Consider the following 20901-nt stretch of genomic DNA (forward strand, 5'->3'; position numbering starts at 1 on the left):
ACATTTTAGTTTTTAATACTTTACAGTTTTTCCTGTTTGCTTTTGGACTCTGAAAAAAGAAGCATGTGATTCACAAAATAAAATTCTCAGTTAAATTGATTAATGTCCTGGCTGTAATACTCATTGATGTGAACAAAGGGTTGGGGACTGAATACTTTTACAAGGCACTGTACCTAACCCATCATAATCACAGGATAATTCACAATGACCAATTAACCTACTAACCAGCATGTCTTTGGACTGTGGGAGAGAACTGGAGCACCCGGACGAAACCCATGCACTCATGTGGAAGACGTGAAAACTTCTTACAAACAGTGCTAAAATTGAACTCAACTCTGACGCCCCAAACTGCAATAAAATCGTGCTATGCCTTTTCTGGGTCCTCTAGGCAGTGCAGCTTCAGTGCTCAGTTGTCCCAACAAGGAGAGTTTTGGGGATTCACTTTCTAATGGCGACAGGAATGCTGCCAGGTTTGGGCAATGAACAGGGTGCATTAAAAATGATTTACTACCCCAGATCAGCTGTAAAAGATTATTGCGCATATCTTTAATCTGCCTCAAAATAGTTTTTGTTGCCAACCACATCATCTCTAGCATTAGTGCCATGCCCCCCTACATCGGAACTATCTCAACCATTTAATAAACATTGATTAAAAGTAGTGAAGAGGAGTAGTCAAAACATTTAAAGTTTTGTTTGAAATTAAACTTTAAACTGGAGTAGCAAATGAAACATATTCAAAGTTTAATTTCCTTATAAAATAGAACAGAAATGAGGAGGAATTTCTTTAGCCAGAAGGTAGTGAATCTGTGGAATTCTTTGCCACAGGCAGCTGTGGAGACTGAGTCCCAAACTTTCCCAGCTTGTATTTCCACATGTGTAAGTTTGGGACTTTCCAATAGTGATGTCTTCCAATTTTGCTATAATTCCTCATCATAAATGCACGGGAAATCACCTTTGGGATCTAGAATCAGGTCAGTCTAGGAGCTGAGAGCCCCCACCAACCACACTGATTTCCAGGAAGGGTAGGACAACAGATTAGATGACAACCAAGCGTTTGCCAGCCGTCCCCAAGCTCCGTTTCCATAGATGCCCATTGGGGGCAGCACACCAGCATCCTGGTTAGTGTAAGGTTTTGCGAAGCCAGTGACCTGGTTCAATTCTTGCCTCTGTCTGTAAGGCCATTATATGTTCTCCAAGTGGGTTTCATCTGGGTGCGCTAGTTAGCTCCCATGTTCCAAAGGCGTGTGGGTTGGTAAGCTGTGGGCATGACACGTTGGAACTGGAAGCACAATGACACCTAGGGGTTTCTCCCAACACATTCTCAAACTGTGTGGGTTGTTGACACAAACACTGGATGTTTCAATGTACATGTGACAAATAAAAGCTACTTTGGATCTTAATCATTACTCAATTTTATCCTCAAGTCATAAAGTACCCAAAATATCCTTATATCGGGATCAACCTGGGGTCCACAGACCTGTCAGCTAATGATAGGGATCCTCAGAAAAGGATGTGTTGTCATTGGAGAGAGTCCAGAGGAGGTTCATGAGGATGATTCCGGGAAAGAAGGGGTTAACATATGAGAAGTGTTTGGCATCTTTGGGCCTGTACTCACTGGAATTTAGAAGAATGTGGTGGTGGTGGGGGGGGAGGGGATCTACCAAGTGTTGAATAGTTCAGATAGGGTGGACGTGGGGAGGATGTTTTCTATGGTGGTGGTATACAAAACTGGAGGGCACAGCCTCAAAATTGAAGGGCGACCTTTTAGAACAAAGATAAGGAGGAATTTTTTTAACCAGAGAGTAGAGAATCTGTGGAATGTTCTGCCATAGACTGCGGTGGAGGCCACATCTGTGTGTATATTTACGGCGAAATTTGATAGTTTCCTGAATGGTCAGGGCACCAAAGGATATGGTGAGAAGGCAGGTGTTTGGGGTTCAGTGGGATCCAGGATCAGCCATGATGGAATGGTGGAACACTTGATGGGCTGAATGGCCTAATTCTGCTCCTATGTCTTATGGTCCTTGGCATAAAAAAAGATTGGGAACCCTTGCCCTTTCAAGGATGTTAAAGGACAAGAGGGTCTGAGTTATAGAGAGGGGTTGAGCAGGTTAGGACTTCATTCTGTAGAGCGTAGGAGACTGAGTTGTAATCTTATTGATATCAGGAGGGGCATAGATATGGGCAATGCACAGTCATTTTACTCCAGTGCTAGGAAATCATGATCTAGAGTTTAGATTATACCACTATTGAGCAGAGTTCCTGGATTCAGAATCTGACAAGATTTCAAAGGTTATGAGGGGCATTCACAGAGTCCATTTCCCAGTGTTGTGGAATCCAGAATTAGAGGGCCTAGGTTTAAAGTGAGAGTAGAGAGATTCAACAGGAATCCCAAGAAAGGTCAGGCACGGGCTGAATCGTGACGGTGGGGTCCAGGCCCCAGAGCGGTCCAAGAGCAAGGAATGGCCTTATGTTTGGATTACTTGAGTGCCAGGCCAGATTAAAAAGGTCAGGGTGTTGGACCTGGAAATGAAAGACAGGCCGGTTCTTCCTGAATCTGCTCGCTTCTCTGCGATGATTAGTCGGCTCTGTGCTAAACTGAGGTTGCAGCCCGCTCCAGCTATAGTGACGCCTGGCATCATGTCTGTGGTCTCGTGACATCTACCCGGCTTTGCGATTAACTGAGGCTGTGACGGGCTCTTGCTGCAGTGATGCCTGGAATTACCCTTTGTAAGACTTCAGTTCTGAATGCTGTTTGCTAGGTTTTATTGTTCGCACAATTTTTTGTTTTCCTCTCTGCTCACTTGCTGTTTGACAGTCTTTTTAAAAACGGGTTATTTCAGGTTTCTTTGTTTTGTAGCTAACTGGAAGGAGATGAATCTCAAGCTTGTATAAATGTATACGTAAATGTAGTTTGAACTTTGCACTCCAAGGGTGATCTGTGTATGGAATGAGTTGCTAGAGGAAGTGGTTGAGACAGATACATTAACAGCATTCAGAAGTCTCTTGGATAGGTACACTGATAGGAAGGGTTTAGGGAGATGCAGGCCAAAGGTAGAAAGGGATACAGGCTGAATGTAGGGATAAAGGACAAGCTTAGATGTACATCTTAGTTAGCGTGGACCAGGTGAGAGGGCCTGGATGTATGCTGCATGACTCAATATCTCCAAAGCATTGCAATGAATGGTATTAATGAGAGCCAATTAATGTAAACATTCATTTACTGCCTTCCCACCTTCTCACATTGGCACTGAATCAGGTTCAATACCACTGGCATACGTCGTGAAATTTATTAACTTAGCGGCAGCAGCACAACACAATACACGATAAATACACAAAAAAAGTCAATTGCAGTACATATATGTATTACAATTGATATATTTATATCCTGACATTAACAATGAGAAGCCGGCATGTCCTGGGTGATAGGGGTCTTTAATAACGGACGCCGCCTTTCTGAGACACCGCTCCTCGAAGATGTCTTGGATACTACAGAGGCTCATACCCCTGGATGGACCTGACAAATTTCACAACCGTCTGTAGCTTCTTTCAATCCTGTGCAGTAGCCGCAACTGACCACTCCCTCCCCCATACCAGACAGTGATGCAGCCTGTCAGAATACTCTTCCCAGCACATCTGTAGATATTTTTAGGTGATAAACCGAATCTCCTCAAACTCCTAATAAAATATAGCTGCTGTCTTGCCTTCTTTATAGCTGCATCGATACATTGGGACAAGGTTAGATCCTCGGAATTATTGACACCCATACTCAACAGCTGGTTGGTGTATCGATGGCTGAGAGTACAATTACACAAGTATCAATAGCAGCCACAGCTTGTCAACTTCCAAAGCTACTCCCTTAAGCGGCTTCCCAGTGGCAGTCTGAGGGACACTGATGTCTGACTGTCAGAGAGGTTAAATTGAAACAGTTTTTTTTAAACAAGACTGATTCTCATTTGAAGTTAATAATGTTTGAGAGCTTGTTTATCTGTGTGGGTGCTCATAAGTTGGAGAGGGCCTGAACTTTTTAAGTTACAATCTTCATTATGATTTAATTACAGTCAGCCCTCATCTGTGAGGGATTGGTTCCGGGATCCCTCATGGATACCAAAATTCGCGGATGCTCAAGTCCCTTATTCAATACGGTGGATCTTAGGACCCGGCGGAACACTGGACCTTACTTAACCCGTCTCAGTGCGGTGGACATCAGGACCCGGCAGAATCCCGGACCTTATTTAACCCGTCTCAGTGCGGTGGGCATCAGGACCCGGCGGAACCCCGGACCTTACTTAACCCGTCTCAGTGCGGTGGACATTAGGACCCGGCGGAACCCCGGACCTTACTTAACCCGTCTCAGTGCGGTGGACATTAGGACCCGGCGGAACCCCGGACCTTACTTAACCAGTCTCAGTGCGGTGGACATTAGGACCCGGCGGAACCCCGGACCTTACTTAACCCGTCTCAGTGCGGTGTATATTAGGACCCAGCGGAACCCCGGACCTTACTTAACCCGTCTCAGTGCGGTGGACATCAGGACCCGGCGGAACCCCGGACCTTACTTAACCCGTCTCAGTGCGGTGGACATTAGGACCCGGCGGAACCCCGGACCTTACTTAACCCGTCTCAGTGCGGTGGACATTAGGACCCGGCGGAACCCCGGACCTTACTTAACCCGTCTCAGTGCGGTGTATATTAGGACCCAGCGGAACCCCGGACCTTACTTAACCCGTCTCAGTGCGGTGGACATCAGGACCCGACGGAACCCCGGACCTTACTTAACCCATCTCAGTGTGATGGACATTAGGACCCGGCGGAACCCCGGACCTTACTTAAACCTGTCTCAGTGCGGTGGACATCAGGACCCGGCAGAACCCCGGACCTTATTTAACCTGTCCCACTGCGGTGGACATTAGGACCCGGCGGAACCCCGGACCTTACTTAAACCTGTCTCAGTGCGGTGGACATCAGGACCCAGCGGAACCCCGGACCTTATTTAACCCGTCTCAGTGCGGTGGACATCAGGACCTGGCAGCGGAACTCTGAATCCGCAGTGTTTCTGTTCACGAAAATAATCACAATCACGATTGAAAATAAAGCGGAAATAATTAAGCGATCAGAAAGAGGTGAAACGCCATCGGTCATTGGAAAAGTGTTAGGCTACAGTCAGTCAACAATTGGAACAATTTTAAAGGATAAAGTGAGAAAGGCTCTGCCCGGATGAAAGCTACAATTATTACTAAGCAACGCAGTGGTTTAATTATTGGGTTTTGGATTTTTAATCCTCCACATCAACCAAGCATGAATGGAGACTTTAAATCATCTCTAGATTACTTATAATACCTAATACAATGTAAATGCTATGTAAAATAGTTATTATACTGCATTGTTTAGGGAATAATGACAAGAAAAAAAAGTCTGTACATGCTCAAACAACAATGCTGGAAGAGCACTTCCGGATTTTCTCGATTCGCAGTTGGTTGAATTCGTGCATGCGGAACTCGCGGATAAGGAGGTGCGACTGTATTTTACCTGTCTGTTTTTACTTTGAAAAATTAATTTTATAAAATTATTTATTTCAACCAGTCAGGCAGCATCTATGGAGGGGAATAAACAGTCGACATTTCAGGCCGAGATCTTTCATCAGGATCATTTTGTTCGTGTTGCTCGAGGTTTCCCAACATCTGCAAACTCTCATGCCTTTATCATTTTGAACTGTTTTCACAACCTGTGGGTTGAGATCCTATCCACACTGCAAGCCCCATTGCGATGGTTCCACACCCAGAACGTGTACAAAGTATTCAAGTGGACCATTCAACAAGATATTCCTCATTATATTGTATCACATCCATCCACACTATACCTACACAGCTCATTCATATCAGACTTGGAAAACTTTAAAAAGAAAAACTAGGAAAAAAGTAGTTGGGAAGCCTTAATGGCTATTAAAATATGCTTCAAGATCACCATAATGTCAGCTGTCAATCATGAGAAAACAGCACAAAGGAATGGATAGTTCTTCTGAAAAAAGAATTCCTTCAAAAGGCTCCTTCAAGTGACATAGCCAACTACACCTAACACAACTGCACCAGGAAATGTAACATGTTCTCTGGCTTTTAGTGAATACTTGGAAAGCAATTTGAGTCAAGAAAGATCGCTTTACCAAACCTTATGTCTGCAATAACAAAGAAAGTGCTAAATACAGAATGAATGTTCAAGTAATGGTTTTAACATCGGCAGGAAACCCACAAGAGGGTCACCGGAAAGAGAATTCCATCAAAGACAACTGCTAATATTGAAGACTGGAAATCAATGAAGAGAATGAATTAGGCAGGAGGTACAGGAGCCTAGGGTCCCACACCACCAAATACAGGAACAGTTATTACCTCTCAACCATCAGTCTCCTGAACCAGTTTGGACGATTTCACTCAAAACAACACTAAAAAGGTGCTATATAGCAAAGTCATACAATTAGCTCAAAAGACAGCCAAAATTTTGTAAAACTTTGTGTTCATGCTGTGGTGTACGCTGAGCATCCAGATAATTTAAACAAGTAATACTGCACTGAACTGCTGCTGCTAAATTAACAAATGTCACATCACATGCCGATGATAATAAACTTGATTCTGTTTCTGAAATCCATTCTGCTGATGTATTCTGGACTATCAAGTTCAAGCTTAACTGTCATTACACTTAACGTGAACACAGCCAAATGTAACAGCGTTATTCTTGAGCCAAAGGGCAAATCACAGCACCACTAGTCACATATAACACAGCAGTAAAACATATCACACACAAAAGAAGTCTAAGACCCTGAGTCTATGAATGTTGCCATAAGCTGCAATCGAACTCTGGGAGCAGCACCAGCTATGGCCTGGATGCTGTGCCACACTGTCGTCTGCAGAGCACACTGACCCTGACACCTCTCTCCGGGACAACTCTAAACAAGTGATACTGCGACCTCAGGACTAGTCCTCGCAACTCCCCCGCTGTCCGCTGATAAATCAGTGAATTGGACCTACAGCATTCCACATTGACAATGTTCTGAAGGGCCTTGCCATCATAAGGAAGTGATTAAGATGATCACTTGCTGTTAAGACTGAACACCGGTTCCTCCAACGCCTCTCTGGAGTAGGCAGCAGCATGATCCACTACAAGTCCAGCTCCTTTACTTTCTCTGCCAATGAGCAAATTGCTGAGGAGGTAGACGTGTTGATCTTTAAGTTCATAATGTCCAGCAGGGTCTTGTGATTGTTCAAATGAGATAGAACAATGGGAACAAAAAGTGGAGTGACACAGCTAGCTTCAAATTGCTTGCTGTATCATAGCACCATAAAACATAAGAGCAGGATTAGACCATTCAGCCCATTGAGTCTGCTCTGCCATTCCATCATGGCAGATTTACTATCCCTTTCAATCCCATTGATTGCCTTCTCCCCATAACTTTTGATGCCCTGACTAGTCAAGAACCTATCATCCTCTGCTTTAAATATACCCAATGACTTGGCCTCCACAGCCGTCTGCAGCAATGAATTCTACAGATTCACCATCTTTTGGCTGAAGAAATTCCTCCTCTTTTCTGTTCAATTACTTGAAAATTTTTGGTTATTCATTGACAGTCAGACATACTTTATTGATCCCGAGGGAAATTAGGTTTTGTTACAGTTGCACCAACCAAGAATAGAGTAGAAATATAGCAATATAAAACCACAAATAATTAAAAATAATAAGTTAATCATGCCAAGTGGAAATAAGTCCAGGACCAGCCTATTGGCTCAGGGTGTCTGACACTCCGAGGGAGGAGTTGTAAAGTTTGATGGCCACAGGCAGGAATGACTTCCTATGACGCTCAGTGTTGCATCTCGGTGGAATGAGTCTCTGGCTGAATGTACTCCTGTGCCTAACCAGTACATTATGGAGTGGATGGGAGACATTGTCCAAGATGGTATGCAACTTGGACAGCATCCTCTTTTCAGACACCACCGTCAGAGAGTCCAGTTCCACCCCACAACATCACTGGCCTTACGAATGAGTCTGTTGATTCTGTTGGTGTCTGCTACCCCCAGCCTGCTGTCCCAACACACAACAGCAAACATGATAGCACTGGCCACCACAGACTCGTAGAACATCCTCAGCATCGTCCGGCAGATGTTAGAGGACCTCAGTCTCCTCAGGAAGACTGTGATGGAAAAGTTATTCTTCTGAAATTATAAATGATACTGATCTGTCAGGCTGGGGATGAATGAAATGAAGGAGACTCCAGGAAAGAATAACGTCTCAGTTTGAATTTAAAAAATGGTATCTACATATTAAAATTTGAATAAATAAGAATGGAAGTTAAATCATTAACCAGAATGAAACAAGAAAAAAAACAATCATGTTAGTTGATGCAGCTCTTCAATCTCTTGCTTCAGCAGTCTGAGGTACCCAGCTGCTTCAAACATGCAGGCCCAAGAAGATGGCAACCTGCCTCAGTGTTTACCATCCAGCAGCAGATCCACTTTAATGAGAGGCTGGTCAGAAAACACATCAACTCCTGCCCCAGATATGATTTGGATTACTCTAATTTACCTACAGTCACAACAGGTCAACAGCAAGTGCCATTTCATTGGCTCTTCCTTCGCTCAGCTCTGAAACAAACAAACAGTGAAGTTGCACACATAAGGATGCTCTTCAGTGACTACAGCTCAGCATCGAAGACTCTCATCCCCTTGAAATTAATCACTAAGCTCCAAGACCTCAGTCTCATTCCCCCTTGTGCAACCGGACCCTCAATAGCAGACCCTAGTCAGTTCAGATTGGCAACAACATCTCCTCCACATTCACCACCAGAACAGGTGTGCTTAGCCTTCCTACTCTACATACTCTGTTCCAGGGGTTCCCAACATTTTTTTTTGCCATGGACCTCGACCATTAACCAAGTGGACCCCAGGCTGGGAACCCACACTTCATACTTGTGATTGAGTGGCTAAGTACAACTCCAATGCTGTACTTAAGTTTGCTGCTGACACCAGTGCTGCTGGCCAAATCAAAGGTGGGGACGAGTCAGCATATAGCAGGGAAATAGAAAATCTCGTTGAATGGATACCTTGACAACCACCAACGTCACCAAAACCAAAAAGCTGATTATTGACTACAGGATGAGGAAAGTGGAGATCAATGAGCCAGTCCTCATTTGAAGATCAGAGCTGGAGAGGGTCAGTAACTTTAAATTCTTTGGCAATATCATATCAGAGGATCTTGTCCTGGGGCCAGCACATAAAAGCATGACAGTACCTCTGCTTCCTAACAAGTTTCTGTAGATATGGCACACCATCCAAAACTCTGACAAGTTTCTATAGATGCAGAGTGAAGAGCATCTTATTTGGTTGTATCACGGCCTGGTACATCCAGGAATGGAAAAGACTATAGAAAGTGGTGGATACAAACCAGTCCATCACAGGAAAAGTCCTCCCCACCACCGAGCACATCTACATGGAGTGCTGCCACAAGACAGCAGCACCTATCGTCAAGAACCCCCACCATCCATGCTTCTTCTTGCTTCTATCATCGGGCAGGAGGTACAGAGGTACAGGACCCTTAGGTCCCACACCATCAGGTTCAGGAACAGTTATTATTCTACAACCACCAGGCTCCTGAACCAGCATGGATCACTTCACTCATCTCAATTCTGAACTGATTCTTCAGCCTGCAGACTCAATTTCAAGTCATGTTCTCAGTATTATTTATATTTTTTATTTGCACAGTGTGTCTTCTTTTTGTTTATTAGTCTTTGTATATGTATATTTTTATATAAATTCTATTGTATTTCTTTATATTTCTGTATATGCCTGCAAGAAAACTAATCTCAAGTAGTATATGGTAACATATATTTGTGCCATCATAATAAATTTTACTTTGAATTTGATCACAGAACACAATAGCAGTTACAATAGAGATATAAATACTGAACATGTCAACAGACTGAATATAAACTTGAGGGGGTACTCATATCTTTCAATGACAATGCCAGTGTGGTCTCTAATTGTGATTACCATTCAGTAGTGGAAATTGTCTGTCAGTGCATATTGACAGATATATAAATTGCAGGGAGTCCTGAACGGGAAGAGTGGAAAAGTTGAGGCCAAGATTGCAGCTATGATCTTACTGATTGACAGAATGGGTTTAAAAGGTCAATTGCCAACCCCTGCTCCTGTTTCTTACATTCCTCTCGAACTGCTTCTTGAACTCCAAGACATGAACCCTTCTCGCATCAGAAAGGTGGTTCAGGAGCCACAGGACCCACACCCCCCAGGTTCAGAAACAGTTATCACACCTGAACTATTAGGCTCTTGAATCGGAGGGATAACTTCACTCAACTTCACTTGCCCAATCATTGAAATGTTCCCACAACCTCTGGACTCACTTTCAAGGACCCTTCATCTCATGTTCTTGGTATTTTCTTCTTCTTCTTCTTCTTCTTCTTATTATTATTATTTCTTTCTTTCTTTTTGTATTTGCTCAGTTGGTTGTCTTTTGCACACTGACTGAACACCCAAGTTGGTGCGGTCTTTCATTGATTCTGTAACGCTTATTATTCTGTTATGGATTTATTGAGTGTGCCTGCTAGAGAATGAATCTCAGGGTTGCATATGGTGACGTATACTTTAAGTTCTTTGATAATAAATTTACTCTGAACTTTAATTGAACCCACTGTATCTGTAGCTTCAGAGCTACTGAACCTTGGTTGCTGTTTATACCCCATCAGTTACTCTTGGTCACAAAAATATTGAAGAACCTTAGTCCATAAAGATTGCACTTCAGTTAATTACCTTGTAAGTTTCTTAAACTGCTGTCTCTTGGGAAAACTAATAACATAAAATTAATAGCATACATTCTTAATTTCTTTTAAAATGTTTAAATTTTATTTTACAGTGCGGTAAGATTATATTGGATTCAACTTCATTGTCATTGTGCCGAGTATAGATACAAAGCCAAATGAAATGCAGTTAGCATCAAACCAGAAATGCAAATAACAGTGTTATTTACAAAATAACTGCGAGTAAGTGTTACAGCACACAAATATAAAAGTACTGAGACAGTCCAATATGGGTAACGGGCCTACTGGCCCTACTAGCCAGCGCTTCCCAATTACACCCATGTGACCAATTAACCTCCTGTCTCGCACACGTTTGGACAGTGGGAGGAGACTGGAGTATCCGGAGGAAACGCACACGGTCACAGGAAGCATGTACATAGGGGTGTGAACTAAACCCTGGTGCTGGAGCTGCAATAACATAATGCAAACTGCTACGCTACCATGCCGCCCATTAGATTAGATCATTTTTCATCAATATTTTTGCTTTTTGCACTACTTATCTAATTTAAAAAATACATTTTTTAAGGTAATATATAATTTTTTTTTAGTTATCATGTTTTGCACGGTACTGCTGCCACCAAACAACACATTTCACAACATATTGCAATGATATTAAACCCGATTCTGATTTTAGATATAGAATTAAGTTTTGGGAAAAATAATGAGTCCCCTTTAAAGTATGTTTTATATAAAAACTAATAAAAGTGAACAGCCGATGGGTATTATCTTTTTTTAATTAGTTTGTTTATTTAGGACTTAATGATTCAGTGCAATATTACAAGTTAATATCTGGCTTACAAACTAAGTCAGGATAAATTGAGAGCAACCCATACTAAATATTGGAGGGACTTAGCAAGTCAGGCAGTATCTACGGAGGACAATGGGCAGTCAGGATCCTTCATGTAAGTCAGCAGTTCCCTAGCCTTTTCAGGCCATGAACCCCTTCCATTAACCAAGGGGTCTGTGGACCCCAAGTTGGGAATCTCTGATCTAAAGAACCTTACATATCTAAAATATACAGTGCATGGCACCAATACTGATACAATTTCCCTGTTATTAGAAAGACGTCTATGCTTACAGTGGCAACAAACGTTAAAAAAAAGCAGATTCAGATTTATTTATCTCATGTACTTCACAACTGCAGCTCAGCGGACAGGGAGGCTCTACGAAAGGAAGTCAAAACCGCCCAATGCATCACTGGCCCAAGCTACCCGCCATCAAGGACATGTATATAGAAAAGTGCCAGCAACATCATGAAGGATTCCACACCCCTACTCATGGAATGTTTATCCCACTCCCATCAGGGAGGAGACCATGTACCATCCACACCAGGACCACCAGACTCAAAAAGTTACTTTCCCCAAGCAGCAAAGCTGATCAACACTTCCACACCCCCAACACCATTACTTTATCATTTTTTGTCAGTCACCTTATGTACAGACATTCCTGTCCCTAGCCTCACTTTATGAACATACAATCAATGCATATGAGCTACCATACATATTTACAGTATATTTATTGTGTTCTTTATCTTATTGTTTTTTGTGCTGCATTGGATACAGAATAACAATTATTTTGTTCTTCTTTACACTTCTGTATTGGAAATGACATTAATCTATCTTGAAACATACAGTGAAATGAGCTACTTGCGTTAACAACCAACATACTTAGGGATGCGCTGGGGCAGCCAGCAGGTAAAATGCAAGAGTAAAGGAGGTACCAGCAAAAGGAAATGGGGAAGGTATTCACAAACAAGAGAAAATTTACAGATGCTGGAAATCCACACAAAATGCCGGAGGAACGCAGCAGGTCAGGCAACATCTATGGGGGAAAAAAGTTGACGTTTCAGGCCGAGACTCTTCGGCAGGGCTGGAGAAAAAAAGATGAGGAGTAAATTTAAAAGGTGGGGGAGGGGACGGAGAAACACAAGGTGATAGGTGAAACCAGGACAGCGAGGCATGAAATAAAGAGCTGGGAAGTTGATTAGTGAAAGAGACACAGGCCTGGAGAAGAGGGAGTCTGCTAGGAGAGGACAGAAGACCATTGAAGGAAGAAAAGGGGGGAGGAGCACCAGAGGGAGGCAATGGGCAGGCGAGGAGATAAGGTGAGAGAAGGAAAAAGGGATGGGAAATGGTTAAAGGTGTGGGGGGGGGGAGGTTGGCATTAACAGAAGTTTGAGAAATCGACGTTCATGCTGCAGAACAAGAGGTTCTGCAGATGCTGGAAATCCAGAGTAACATGCACAAAGTGCTGGAGGAACTCAGCAGGTCTGGCAGCATCTATGGAGAGGACAAACAGTTGACATTTTGGGCTGAGACCTTTCATCAGGACTTGTACGATTAACTAAGAGCAACACACAAAATGCTGGAGGATCTCAATGGGTCAGGCAGGATCTATGGAGGGAAATGGGAAGTTGGTATTATTTAACAAAATAATACTCTTCACGGGGGGGGGGTGAGGGCAGAAAGGTAGCGTAGCAGTGAGCATAATGCTTTACCTCACAACCATCTTCCATATAGTCCATGCTCTCTACTCGCTGCTACTATCAAGGAGGTACAGGAACCTTAGGTCCCACACCACCAAGTTCAGGAACAGTTATTACCCTACAATCATTAGGTTCCTAGAAACCAGAATGGATAATTTCACTCACCTGAACTCTGAACTGATCCCATAACCTACGGTCTGACTTTCATGGACTCTACAACTCACGTACCCAGAATTATTAATGCATGTCTGTATTTATGAGCACAGTTTGTCTTTCTTTGCACAATTGGTTCATGTCGGTCTTTGTGTAATTTTTCATTAACTCTACTGTATTTCTTTGTTCTACTGTGATTGCCTGCAAGAAAATGACTCACATAATAGTGTGTGGGGACATACTATATATATCTCTCTCTTTCTCTCTGTCTATATACATACATACACACACACACACACACACACACACACACACACACACACACACACGTACATACTTTGATAATAAATATACTTTGAACTTTGATTACACTGCCAGCAACCCTGATTCAATTCTGTTGCTATCTGTAAGTCCAGACACGAACCCTAAACATCAGCTGTTTATTCCTCTACGTCGAAGTTGCCTGACCCGCTGAATCTTTCCAGCATTGTGTGTGTGCACCATCCAGGTGCACCATTAAGAAGTCAGAAAAACTTGGAGCATGTGACTTACACTGCTGCAGTACTAGAATATACCACTAGGTGCTGCTAAAAGACCACTAATCTCACTGAAAACATCTTCGAACCTGTAGGTTCTGAACCTGCAAAGACTAAAGCCTGAGCCACTTTCTCAAGAGTAAATTAACAGTAACATTAACAGCACATGGCAAACACAGGGCATGCTCATTACTTCAGAAAGCAGATAATTGCTTACAAAAATACAAACAAAAGTATAATTATCATGATGGATTGCCGAAAGCAGAGGCCCCATCAGAAAACCCATGCATCAATGTCCACTGGTTAAAAAAATAATGAAGAAACATTAGAATATATGTACAGCGTGAATGCAAAGATGATCAAAAATTCTTAATTTCCTTGCTTTTTTATGGTTGACAAGCATGTCTTCATCAATTTTCCTCCTACTTCATGATGTCACAACCAACAGCTTCAGCCTCAAGCTACGCAAGAAACAGGACTCATTTTTCAAAATACAAATACATAGAGATGTCAGCTAGAAATGTTTACTAATTAACACTTAAAAAGACACAAATTAGACATGCGTGACTACGAGTAATTATAATCAAGAAGTGTTTCTGTAGTCATTTGGGAATCAAAAGGACCTAATTGCTAGAACATGCATTCAAAATTCTTGCCACTTAGCAGATATGTTTATTAACGTAGATGAGTCATATTAAGAATTGATACTGTGCAATCAGTACCTGGTAAATGTAGAATGTAGTACAGTAATCACCAAAGAGTAAATATTCAAAGTTTGCACTGAAATAAAATGTGAAGCTACCATTTGCTGTTCTTATGTTTTTTTCTAGTGAAGAATATAGAGAAACTACATCCTATTGCTAACTATAGGATGTTTCCTATAGTGTGGGCATCTAGGACTAGAGGGAACAGCCACAGCATACAAGAACACACCTTTAGTACAGACATGTGGAGGAATTTCTTTAGCCAGAGAGTGGTGAATCTGTGAAATTCATTGCCACAGACAGCTGTGGAGGCCAAGTCTTTGGGTATAATTAAAACAGAGTTTGATAGGTTCCTGATTAGTCAGGGCATCAATGATTACAGAGAGAAGGTAGGAGAATAGGGTTGAGAAGGGTAATAAATCAGCCATGATTGAATGGCAGAGTAGACTAGATGGGCTAAATGGCCTAATTCTACTCCTATGATTTATAGTCTCTTCATGAAGGATTGTATACATGGCTTTGAACAGTATGAGCAACACACATTTTGTAATAACTACGCTGTTGCCACATTCCCCCAACTTAAACTGCCTTCTGAAAATTTGTATTAAACATTGTTAAAAGCTAATGGAAGAATAAGAGGTTGCAAATAATCTTTCAGCAAATGGAAGAGAGAACAGTGAAAGTGAAGGACATTAACTCTGAATTCCCAGGGAGCAATGCACAGATGGAAAGATTTTGTTTCAGATTGTACTTTTCTGAATTAATAAATTTAATGTCTGTAGATAAGTTTCAGAAATTAATTAATTGATAATTTAAGAAGTTTAAAGCTGTATTTTTCACGATCTATTCTTAAATTGCTTCTTTGTTCATTAAGATTTTTTAAAAATCCGATGTGATATTCACTCTTTTTCTTTATAAAAATAATCTCTGGATGATAGAACACATTTCACCAATGTCACATTGTACTGCTAATGAGTTTTCATTAAAAAAAACTGTTCTGAAGATTGCAATCAATGCATTCCATATCCTCTAAACCTACTTTGTGTTTGCTGGAATTTCTAAATATTAATGATGATCACTCACGATATTCTGTTACAGACATCCAATTACATCACTCTGTCTGCAAATGCACAGATTAACATTTAACGAACTACTTGGACTGCAGTGTTATTCAGCTGAAATCTCTGTAAATTTACAAACATTGCTAACTTCAGAATTAATTTGCTTCTGTTGCATAAAACATTCAACATTTCTACAACAATTTGATTTATGGGCGAATGTAATTTGCTCATTCTTTACCGGGAAAGCGCACTTGGAACTAGGAATTGTACAGGGCTGGAAAGGAGAAATATTTTCTATTCCTGAAAAATCCACGTGCCTTTCTGATTCTGTGAGATACTACTGTACAATAAAATACACTTAGTGGTCACTTTATTAAGTGTACCTGCTTCATTAATGCAAATACCTAAATCAGTCATTCAACTGGGAGTAATTCAATGCATAAAAGCATGCAGACGTGGTCAGGAGGTTCAGTTCTTGTTCAGATCAAACTTCAGAATGAGGAAGGAAACGTGACCCAACTAACTTTGATCGTGGAATGATTGTTGGTGCCAGATGGGGTGGTTTGAGTATCCCAAAAACTGCTGATCTCCTGGGATTTTCACGAGCAACAGTCTCTAAAGTTTACAGAAAATGGTGTGAAAAGTGAAAAAGAATCTTCCAGTGAGCAGCTCTGTGGGCGAAAGCACCTTGTTAATGAGAGAGGTCAGAGGAGAATGGCCAGACTGGTTCAAACTCAAATAACCACACGTTACAAAACTAGCGTGCAAAAGAACATCTCTCAATGCACACCACATTGAAGCTTGAAATGGATGGGCTACAGAGGCAGAAGACCATGAACATATGGTCAGTAGCCACTTTATTAGCTAAAGGAGGTATGTAATAAAATGGCCACTGGATGTAATTAGGGTAACACATACAAAATATTGGAGAAACTCAGCAGGTCAGGCATCATCTGTGCTGACTAAGGCCATCAGTCTGGATGAAGGGTCTTGACCTGAAACATGAACAGAGTCCTGATGATGGGTCTTGGCCTGAAATGTCAAATTTATTCCTTACCACAGACGTTGCCTGATCTGCTGAGTTCCTCCAGCGTTTCGCATGTGTTAATTTGCAGAATCACTTGTGTTTACTGAGTTTAATTATTTTAGCTTTAGCTGCATTTAGAGATCTGCTTCCATATTACAAAACGGCATTTGTTTCTGCTTCTCCTTAAACATTCTTCCATTAAATAATTAGACTATGAGGCAATGACTGTCTCATCACATTCTGCATTCAGAGTTCATTTATCTTCTCTGCCCGCCAGTTCACTAAATACAGCACATTAATGCGCCTCAGATTTGCTTAATCATTTACAGCGTATTTATAATTAATACCCTCCTTGATTTTATTGTTGCTTTATTCATCTTGGTTCCTGCATTATTTGTAGTGTCTGTGTTATCTTTCACCCCAGGGTCTTACCCACAGCCCACACAGGGGAGTGGTATTTCTCAAAGTTGGTCCTTTGCCAGTCTATGCTGCTATCTGCTGGTACAGAAATAGGTACCAATTCTGATTGAGCTGGAATGCGTGAACGCAAAGCCCAACAGGGGAGCAGAACACAGAAACTCCATACCCAGGAAAAAAGAATGGAGCAGCCTCACTTGCAGACAGGAGAATATCTAAAGTGTCCTTGAAGCAGGGGAAAAATACTTAAAATTAAACTGCAATTTAAGATTGTTTAATATAATCTCCAATGCACATGTGTAAAGGAGAATGAAATAATTATTACTCTGGATTTGGTGCAGCACAAAAAAAAAGATAAAGAACACCATGATAAAAAACAGTAAATATAAATATAAATAAATATATATATGTAAATATAATACTTATCCAAATAACTGATTTCCTTAGAATTTTCTATGAATGCTTGTCTAAGATACTTTATTTCTATTCAAAAATGGTTTGCTGAATGTCAAATATTATTAGTAGCAAAAAAACCTTTTAACTTGTAGTCATAGAGCATTAGTTCCGACAGAACTGACTTGAAAATGATTGCTAACACTTTTACAAGAAATAGCTACACTGTTTGCCTGATTTTAATTTGAGTTCTACATCACTTTTCCAGAAACAATGAAGTGTAGAATCAAAATAAACAGAAAAAAATGGTTTTTGTGACTGATGCAAAAATTTTGAACAGGTCGTGTTTCAATACACCAGTGACTTTAGTATTTGAAGATCCAATAATAGGGAATAGGCTTGTAAAAAATAATTAGTATTAGCTGTTAAATGGTACAGATGAAACAGAGAGAAATGGCATTTGTAAGATATTGTGCCAAAAGTGGTTGATTTGAGTTTAGAAGGAAGTAGACTTGGGCAGACAGGCTTTTTTTAAACGAATTCGCTATACTGCAAAAGGCAGAAACAATATTGAGAGGCAGTTTCATCCTCCATATTCTCCAGCATAGCTGCATGCTTTTACAATCAGTTATACAAGTGCATTTTCTACCAAGATCTGTGTAAAGCAAGGGTGACACGCTCAGACTAAAAGAATCTGATTGAACAAAGAAACAGATCATGAAAGATACAGCTTCAGTTTTTTTACATTATCAATTAATTTCAAAAACTTATCTATAGGTATTAAATTTATTAACTCCAGGACAGACAGCATACTCCAAAACAAAATCGGTGTACTGGTGGATGGGCACCACGGAGGAATTATTCCTCAGTTCTATTAGGACTTCAGTGTCTGAATGTTCTGCATCACTTCCAGAATGAGCTCCTTTTAATTCTATTGACCATGGACCTGGTTCAGCATTGATGGAGGCCACTTGTTCATTCAGCCTTGCAGTCTCTGCAAGAGCAATACAGATCTTTTCACAGGAACTGCAAATCTTTCACTGTCAAGTACCAAACCAATTTTCTTCTACAATCACACCTCCAAAGTGGGAAAGGCAGCAGTCATAAAATCACTTGCACTACCTCAGAGTTAACGTTACAAAGAGGATCAACTTTTTAAAGGATGGAAGTTCAGTACAATGAGAACTCAGTTCAGTTATTTCTGGCCTGTACTTGCGGAGTTTAGAAAAGTGGGTGTGGGGGAGATCTCATTGAAAATACCGAAAATTGAAAGGCCTAGACAGAATGGATGAGGTGAGGATGGTTCCCATCGTAGGGGAGCCCAGGGCCAAAGGGCACTTCCTCAGAATATAAGGACACCTTTTGAGAACACAGTTGAGGAGGAATTGCTTCAGCTAGAGGGTGGTGAATCTATGAAATTCATTGCCACAGGCAGCTGGTGAGACCAAGTCATTGGGTATACTTAAAGCGTAGATTGATATGTTCTTGATAATTAAGGGTACCAAAGGTACTGGGGAGAAGGCAGGAGAATGGGGTTGGGAAGGATAATAATTCAGACAAGATAGAATGGTGGAGCAGACTTAATTCTGCTCCTACGTCTTATGATCTTTATGAACAAAGACACATCAAAAACAGAATAAAATACCTTATGGAGAAACATGGTGTTTCCACTGAGAATCAGGAGCACAAGTGAACAGTACAATTCTGCTGTGTAAGAAAGGGGAAAAATACTTAAAATGATACTGAGATCGGTAAGTAGGTAGGTCTCTCTCTCTCTCCCCCCACCCCCTTTGCACAACACCACACCCACCTACCTGGTGCTGCTTGACCTATTGAGCTCCTCCAGCAGATTACCTGTGGCTTCAAATCCCAGCATTTGCAGTCCTTCGTGTTTACAGACCGAACCCATTTGGTTATCCGCAGACAGAATGCAAATTGTGCTGTAGGACCTTGCATGCCCACTTGTTAGGCACATGGGAATTTAAGCTTGCACTCATCCACATCAGCCACTCTTCTCCACCGCCCTTCAGCACCTTTCACCCCCCCATTCACTGCCCACCTCACACCCACACTGATACAGTCACAGTCTGACTGTGTTCCCACGTGCCCTGCTGTTACCTAGAAGAGTTTCTCTTGCCGAGAGTCACTTTGTCACTTTATCATTTCCTGTCAGAGTCACCTGATGTTCAGATACTCCTGCACCTCACCTCACTGTGTGTACAGACAATCCGTCTGGGTATATAAGCTAATCTTATGCATACTGTATATGGCTACACTCAACATTTCTTGCACACTGTCTTTTAACTGGATTGCTTTCTTATTTATATTTATTGTGTTTTTTTGGTTTATGCTGCATTGGATCTGGAGTACAATCAATTGTTCTCCTTTACACTTGTGTACTGAATAATAACAATTAACAATCTTGACTCTTGAATTGGAAAGGTTAGACCTCCCACAGCACAGAACTGGAGCTACAGCTTGGATGAATTATCTGAAAGTAAGACTATAAGACATAAGAGCAGAATTAGGCCATTCAACCCATCAAGTCTGCTCTGCTACTCCATTATGGCAGATTTATTATCCCTCTCAACCCCATTCTCCTGCCTTCTCCCTGTAAACCTCGACACCCTTACTAATCAAGAACCTCCCTGGGATCTGGTTTCCACAGCCGTCCGTGGCGATTAATTCTACAGATTCACCACCTCCAGCTAAAGAAATTCCCCACCTCATCTCTGTTCTAAAAGCACACCCTAGTATTCTGAGACGGTGTCCTCTGGTCCTAGACTTCCCCACTGTAGGAAACATCCTTTCCACATCTGTTGGATCTAGGCCTTTTGATATTCGATAGGTTTCAATGAGATCCGCTTAGTCTTCTAAATTCCAGCAAGTACAGGTCCAGAGCCACTAAGCGCCCTCATCAATTAACCCTTTCATTCCTGGGATCAGGTCTGTGACAGGGGAACAATTGAGCTCAGGGTGTTTTAAATCAGTAAAGCCTGCAACTCATTGCGCAGGATTGTTTTAAGACACAGCGGTCTCCGGGTAATTCCACGGTGACACGCTGCATATTTTACCGTACACTGGATACGAGTGTGACTTGAATACATGCAGTTATCCTGAAGGTTGGATTGTTTACAGAGGTACCTATCAATCATGGGTGACATGTGTAATTAAGACACAGTGACACCGCACAGCGTGGAGCTGGGGTTTCTTTCACATCGTTGCATTTAGGTTCAGTGGAAGGAATTGGCATTCCCCAACTCAGAAATC

General features: G+C 41.6%; 1 protein-coding gene across 8 annotated transcripts in view; it reads right to left on the minus strand.

The window, feature by feature from the left end:
• The window catches only part of LOC132407418 (multivesicular body subunit 12B-like), a 334665-nt gene that overhangs the window by 84772 nt on the left and 228992 nt on the right, over positions 1-20901 (minus strand). For 2 of the 8 annotated variants that reach the window (XM_059993876.1, XM_059993881.1), the window contains one exon: positions 19277-19335. The exons of 4 other annotated variants lie outside the window; for them this stretch is intronic. In XM_059993876.1, coding sequence (XP_059849859.1) covers positions 19278-19335 — 58 coding nt within the window. In that variant the 3' untranslated portion in view covers position 19277. Of the gene's footprint in view, positions 1-19276; positions 19339-20901 lie in introns of all 8 variants that reach the window. 2 more of the 8 variants (XM_059993875.1, XM_059993880.1) reach the window with 1 other exon arrangement.

This window comes from Hypanus sabinus, chromosome 18 (genome assembly GCF_030144855.1).
Source record: "Hypanus sabinus isolate sHypSab1 chromosome 18, sHypSab1.hap1, whole genome shotgun sequence".
In the NCBI taxonomy this organism is placed as follows: domain Eukaryota; kingdom Metazoa; phylum Chordata; class Chondrichthyes; order Myliobatiformes; family Dasyatidae; genus Hypanus; species Hypanus sabinus.